Source organism: Cuculus canorus, chromosome 8, assembly GCF_017976375.1.
Source record: "Cuculus canorus isolate bCucCan1 chromosome 8, bCucCan1.pri, whole genome shotgun sequence".
Taxonomy (NCBI): domain Eukaryota; kingdom Metazoa; phylum Chordata; class Aves; order Cuculiformes; family Cuculidae; genus Cuculus; species Cuculus canorus.
The window spans coordinates 24,937,494-24,944,715 of record NC_071408.1 but is presented as its reverse complement, the minus strand read 5'-3'; the positions used below and the strand labels follow the sequence as shown (position 1 = coordinate 24,944,715).

General features: G+C 40.4%; 1 protein-coding gene across 1 annotated transcript in view; it reads right to left on the bottom strand.

The window, feature by feature from the left end:
• Positions 1 to 268: 268 nt before the first annotated feature.
• Positions 269 to 7,222, bottom strand: part of SPATA6 (spermatogenesis associated 6) — a 43,764-nt gene continuing 36,810 nt past the window's right edge. Inside the window, exon 13 of the mRNA XM_054073051.1 lies at positions 269 to 7,072. Within this exon, the coding sequence (XP_053929026.1) occupies positions 6,907 to 7,072 (166 nt within the window). The 3' untranslated portion in view covers positions 269 to 6,906. The remainder of the gene's footprint in view (positions 7,073 to 7,222) is intronic.

Here is a 7,222-nt window from a genome sequence, read left to right as displayed (position 1 = left end):
TTAAACATATGTAAATAGAGTCCCAGGAGCTGAACTGCCTGTCACTTCAAGCAGGTTACCCTCATGTCACTCCAGCTGGTTATTTCTGACTGACCTTAGGTCAGAACTGCAGAAGTTTTCCTCCCCACTCCTCCATGTGCTCCTATCAAGCAGCCATTCAAGACCTTTCCCTCCAGCCTCATACCTCAGCAAAGGCGAAACAGTTTAATGTGCATTCTGGTTTTGCTCGTCCCTTAATTTCCCCCCCCTTTTTTTTTTTTTTTCATTTTTAAGCTCCAGTCAGAGAATCACAGAAATACTTTGGTCCTCTGTCACAATCACCCAGACGGTTCTGACAAGCTTTCAGCAGATCAGATCAGTAACTGACAGCCTGTGATGGCTATCAATAAACAGCCAGGACTGTGTCCCTATATACCAGCAGTATGCAAAGACTGATGGTACCCAGTGGTTCACAGTCAAGATTACAGGGGGGAAGGAAGGATCAGGAATGGATATGTGACAAAAAATTATTTTTTTTTTTTCCAAACAGGACGGCACTTTCAGTCTATTCTCTTTGCAGTACCGGGCATTTAAACAGCAGTTATTGTCCACAAAGCCAGAATACAACAAAAAGAAGTACAACCCATTCATATGCCCATCTTCTGTTGCTCACTTTATTTTTTTTTTAATTTAAGAGCACAGATCAATGAAAAATTAAAAGTACTTCATGCTTGTCATTTCCAAATGGCTCGGGTTATATCTCAATCTTCAGCACTTGCTTTGGGTGTAATACTAGGTAGCACAGAGGGATGCATCACTTTGTAGGCTACACATAAGCCACAATTAAGGAAAATCCTCAAGTACACGAGAAACCTCAATTTTTATTGGCCGAATTACCATAATGTACTGATAATTCAAATCACTTGAGTATTATTCAGTGTTTTCTTCTCTCTTTTTTTTTCATCTCTTGACAAGTTTACAAAGAAAAGAATGGAGCAGAGCTTAGCTGCATTACATCCAATATGCTGCCTACACAAACGCCAGAGAAGCTAAATGAACCCCAGAACATATGGCACTCTGCTGACAGAGCTCAGAAACTGGTTCTGCATGAGCAACAAGGAACATCTTGAAACGCACAAGACATATGTGTTTTAGGAAGAAGATTGAAGTGTTTCATAATAAAACAGGACAAAGTGAAATACAAGCGCTGTATAAAATTTTAATTAAAAACTGGTTTTACCCCTCAACGTGACTATACAATATGTTTCCCAGATGGATTTCATATTTAAGCATTATCCAAACCAAAAACGTAAATGAGACAAATAAAGCCTTCAAAAATGGCACAGAGGCTAAAATGTATGTAAACACTAGATGACTGTGGTGAAAACAAGGCAGGCAAGGAAAGCAACCTCTTAGTAAACATTTTTACTACTGGAGTGCTGAATCAAACAGTTCAAGAGGGAAGATGCTTTGCAACAGCAAACTCCTTTCCCTGAAGAGGTGAAAGGAGGCTCAGATCACTACTTCTCAGACTGCAGAGAGTTCTCTGCTAGGTCAGAAGCGATCACCAGAACTGAGCGGAAATATACACGAAGAAAAAGCACAATCTCTACATTGATCAAGCAAAGTTCATCAACACGGGTTCACAAAAGGCAGGTCTTGCCAAACTAACCTGATCGCCTTCTATGACAAAGTGACTCGACTACTGGATGAGGGAAAGGCTCACTCGATCATCCAGTGGGTCCTTTCCAACCTAGTGATTCTATGAAAGATTACAATTCCTTCACATTGCCATCTAGACAAATTATCACTGCACTTCATAGAATTTCTCACTTAAGACAAACAGGGAGCAAACTGCAAGTCTTTGCTAAGCCAACACCGTTAACAAAAGGAGATACTGCCTCGTATTTTAAGGGGGTTGGTTGACGATGCTTTGAATTCCATGGACAAAGCAGTATAGAATCATAGAATCAGTAGTTTGGAAAGGAGCCACTGCATCATTGAATTCAACCATTCCTAACAATCCCTAAACCACGCCCCTCAGCACCTCATCCACCCATCCCTTAAACACCTCCAGGGAAGGTGACTCAACCACCTCCCTGGGCAGCCTGTTCCAGTGCCCAATGAACCTTTCCGTGAAAAAGTTTTTCCTGATGTCAAGCCTGAACTTCCCCTGGTGGAGCTTGAGGCCGTTCCCTCTTGTCCTGTCCCCTGTCACTTCGGAGAACAGGCCAGCTCCCTCCTCTCCACAACCTCCCTTTCAGGTAGTTGTAGAGAGCAATAAGGTCTAAGGTAGAAACCAATGCAGTCACAATGTGGTTTGAGCTTGATAGATGACTACGTAATAGAAATGGGAATATTAGGTGTTCTTGATCACTTCCCATAACATTGCTTTATTTGTTGAAACTCAAAAGAACTGGGCAAAGACTGGTCATTCACTGCTAGCAGAGACCATCACCTAAACCAGAGATCACTTCTGTCAGTGAGGTAGCTCATTAAGACCATCCACAGAAGTGCTTCTTAGCTTCAGTCATTTTCACTGGAACCAAGAAACTAAGCTTCATTGATTTGAATTTTCCCAAATCCCTTGACTACAAAACAAATCTCTTGAGATCCTCACAGCATCCTCATCATAGTGATCACTCCATGACCACTGAAGCAATTAACATCGGGGTAGGCTTTCCTATGACCTAGAGATTCCATGTTACAAGATATACACAGTTAAGCGACCACCGCTAAAAGGCTAATAATTTTGTTGAATAGTTCAGTGTTTCAGAATACACTTTCATACAGATCTATCTAAAAAGCTGTTCCCTGTACACAGACTGAAAAGGCTGAGATTCCTTCCAGCTTACTTTCCCTGACAAACCCGTGGCACACCATACAAACTTTTCCACTGTCAAGTTGCACACAGCATCGTACCTGAGGAGAGGATGAGAACAAATGATGTGATGGATGTTAACAGTGCTGATTAGTAGATGCAGCAGACAGCACTAAGACATCAGGAAGAGAAACAAAATACTTTGCATTAAAAAAAACCCCAAACCCCGATACCATAAGATCAATCCGTATGAGCATGATGAACCCGGATCATGCAGGCGACAGAAGCTGAGTAGGATACCAACTGTAAAGATTAGCTGCTAAAAGCATGTGCAGTAAAGCAGTTCATTATCTTTTTCAGCTGTCTATTAGATTTAATAGGTTCCTATCTTGATAAGATTAAGACCTGCTTAATAATTTTGATTAAAACATAATAAAGCTAGGAAAATTAAAATAAAGCCTTTTTAGTAACCTGGAGATGAGATGGAACTTTTCATCCAGGCTTCTACAAAACAATTTCTGTAACATTCCCCTCAGGATCCCAAAGCACTTCACAGTCATTTAATTAAGCTTCAACAGAGCACAAACTCCCCATTTCACAACTGAGGTAACAATGAGAGGGAGTTTGGATAAGACTATCTAATACTGAGTAGAGATAAATATTCTGTTATTTTACCCCTAAAATAGATTCCCAACACCTATAGGTAGATTTCTTTTTCCCCTCAATGTTTTGGCAGCCTTTGAAGTAACAGTAAAATTGAAGCACGTGATGCATAATCTAAAGAACAGCTCTCATCATCTTCCGAGCTGCTCAGATTTGCTGTATAAGCACTGCTGACCGTCCATCTTACAAAGCTGCTCCTGCCTGTTCCCATTACTCCAGCCATCCCTATGTCTTTTGTTCCCAGTAGACCAATTTAACCTTCCCTTCTTTCAGTTGAAAACTTAAATAAGGCAAATCATTAAAGAGTTTGACACTTTTTGCCTTTAATCCACAACAGGTCAATGACTGAGTGATTTCCAAAGCAACTACTGCTCAGTATAGGATTTGCGTTTCTTCTGAATGATGCCAGGTAGTTTGCCTAAAGCCACCCCAAGACTCCAAACTACACCAAGCTGTTAGTAGGAAAGAGGGAAGGGAGCAAGTAGGAAGCAGACTGTGACTTATTAAAATGGAAGTGTTTAAAATATTGCACTGATTGCATACTGCAAGCAACACTGGCTGCTGAATAGCATTTGGTGAGAATACTTATGGGTTATAATAACTTGAGGAGGAAGAGAAAGAGACCAATTCTACAGAAAACCACTAATTCACTCTTAATCTAGCTCATTATTTCTAGATTTGAGTAGGCAGCTTTCCTTTAGGAGGTAAAATGATGGGGGTGGAATTATGCCATCCCACTGTCACTAACAGAACACTTTGTGGATGGCAAAAGATAAGGAATGAGCATAGAAAACGCTATTTAAAGCTCCACTCAGGAACCTAGAAATTTGCATTTGATAGAAGGGATTTAAACTGTATTAGAAGACAAGGTGCACTAAACAATTACAGTTTATTATTATGTTGGTTCACTGCCTGAACCTGTACTTATCACATACTGCAGCAGCAAAGGAGCAGCAGCGCTCAGTGCACTTGAGTTGTATGCATATTAAAAGGAGGGTTAGTTGAGTAAACAGGGAAGGGGCCAAATCCTCCTGAACACAAAGTGGCTTGCAGATTCTATGGACAGATTGGAGTAATTTCAGTCTTAAGTCACCTTTCATAGAAAATTTTTCTATTAACCCAACTCATTTCCAGCACAGTGCTTGGAAGAGAACACTCCTTGCTGTATCATAGCATACAAGCTGTAGAATGACTCTGACCAAAGACAGAAACACATATCCTGCAGCAGCCAATTCAGAAAGACATTATACACACCATCTCCCCTTGCAGCTGGAGCAGGACCAAAGACACTCATAGCTTATCATCTGCTTCATTTGTTGCTATGCTGCATATATAGGCTATGGAAAGAATATTTATACTGGTCAAAATTTAATATATGGCACCTTTCCCCCCCTCCCATCTGCTTTTCACCATTGATAAATATTTTTTCATGTTTTTTTTTGAGGAAAAAAATCGAACCATACTTCTATGTCACAGAACCAGATTAGGCCAAAGGGGAGCAGGCAACCTTCAGAAAACCAACTTTTACTAAGACACGACAGTGCGAAGGGAAAACACAGAGAATATTGAATGAAAACTGTGGGATACCAAGAGAAGGACAGTAGATCTTTTGGTTCAAACACATAAAGGAATGTTTAGCAACCTTCAGATTAATTTTAACCCAAAAGCTTGGAAAGTATCTCTCAGAATGTGCCCTACCTATTTAGGATCCATTTGCATATACCTCCTCTCCTGAGCAGCAAGAAGAAAGAAACTATTCCTTTACAGACTAAGGTCACAGGGACAGGTTAATGGAAGAATACCTGGTGCCAGTAGCACAAACACTCCATGGCCACCATGCCTTCCGTGGCACAAACTGCCATTCAAGTTTTACTTTTCACTTCTGCAAAAAAATATTCCGCACTTCATAGAGTGACTCAACACTTGCCCATCACATAAGACTGTGCAACTAATGGCCTTTGAAAGCATTAATGTGCTAAATGGCACCAGGGACAGGAAGTTATCAATGCTAATCCACTTCAACTGGTTTAACAGTTACAAGGAATAGAAATGTCTACATGCAAGATACTTCCTCTGAGAGTCCCCTTTCCTGAAACAGAAGCACACAGCCTTACAATGTGCTTTCCCACTAGCATAATTGCTCACCAACTGCTTTCTCAAATCAATTATGTTGTCTCAGCATTAAAGGATAGAAGGCAGAGTAGACCAACTTTTTGTTTATCTAGGCTTGCTGGCAGGTTACAGTCATATGTTCCGCCATCTGTACAGTTAGCTTTATCCTTTATCCAATCACAACAGGTAAAATGGCACTGGTGTAACTGTATCTGTTCGCTCAGTCAGGGAAGGAGCGAGAACAGGCATTTGTGTTTTCCTCCATTCCTAAAGGAAGCAGGAGACGGACACTCTTGCCCTTTTAAAACATTCCGCTTTTCAATAGATGGGCAATTTGCCCTGGTCTGCTAATGTGGGATCTGTTCAATGCAAGGCTGAAAAGGTTCCATCCCCAGGGAAAGCATCGAACTGCTGATGAACATTTGGTGGCCTTTAGCAAAAATGATGCAATTTCTGCCAACAGTATCCCAGCAGACTGGCAAGGACTGGCTCCAAATTAGGTGGGATTGTGATGCAGGAACTTCAGAAGGCCTGTACGGAGTATATGAGAGCTTGTGGACAAGCTCCAATCTTTCCCTCTCCACACTCCTTCCTATTTTATATTTTTAAAAATAGAGGTATATTGGCAAATGTCATGGCTGCATTCAAGAGAACCCGGAAACATCCAGATGCAGAGGGTGTGCAAAGATAACCTTTCTTCTGACAAAGGCTGCTGGGCTGGGTGGGTTTCTTCTAAAATTTGACAGTATTAGAAAATTTGTGACTGAAGGTACTTGAAATCACTTTGAAAGTATGTCTATAGGTCAGTATCAGTTTCTGCCTGTCTCAAAAACAAACAATCCAAAAGCAATTTTCACGAAAACAATTCCCTCTAGTCATAGATGGGATGCTTTTAAATCAGCACTCACATTCACCTTCCTCTTTAGAGCCCCTCTCTAACCACTAAGAATATTGCTTCTTCAACCAATTCTGTTTATGTTAATAAATAGCTTTAATTATTTATTAAGAATTGGCTGCAGCTGAAACTTGAGGTGATGTCAGACTGGAATTTCCAGCAGACCTATTAGTCTTCAAATAAATATGTTTTCATATTCTCGAAGGAGCAACACCATCTTGATTAACTGTAGAGGGGCTTAGTTGCTGTTGTGATTGGGTGAGAGGGCAAAGGGATATTAATAGTTTCCTTTTGACAACCCAGGCCTAAACACTGCCCAAACATAATTACATATTAAAACCAGAGTACAAATATTTGTTATATAAAAATAGGTTTTGTTACAAATACGAACACTGTATACTGTGCGTTTCCAGGTGAATTGCTATTAGGAGTACATTTAGTCTGAAACAGTTCCAGAAGCTTTTAGGTACATATTTCTGTATATTTTCTCAAGACTGTCTTCAAAGATTGCTCTGTGAGGCTTCCCTTTGTATACAGCTGCACGACTAGACCAATATTCACCATTATCCAAGTGAAACATAGCGTTCTTCCGCACTGCTGAACTGTCAAACAGAAAGAACAAAAGAAATAACAATCAAAGTGAGACAAGGAAGAGGAATTAGAAGCCCCAAACCAGCAGAAATCCAAATGCAGAATTTCCTAATCATGGATTACCTTTCATAAATTGATAAAAAAAACCCCCGCACTGCAGC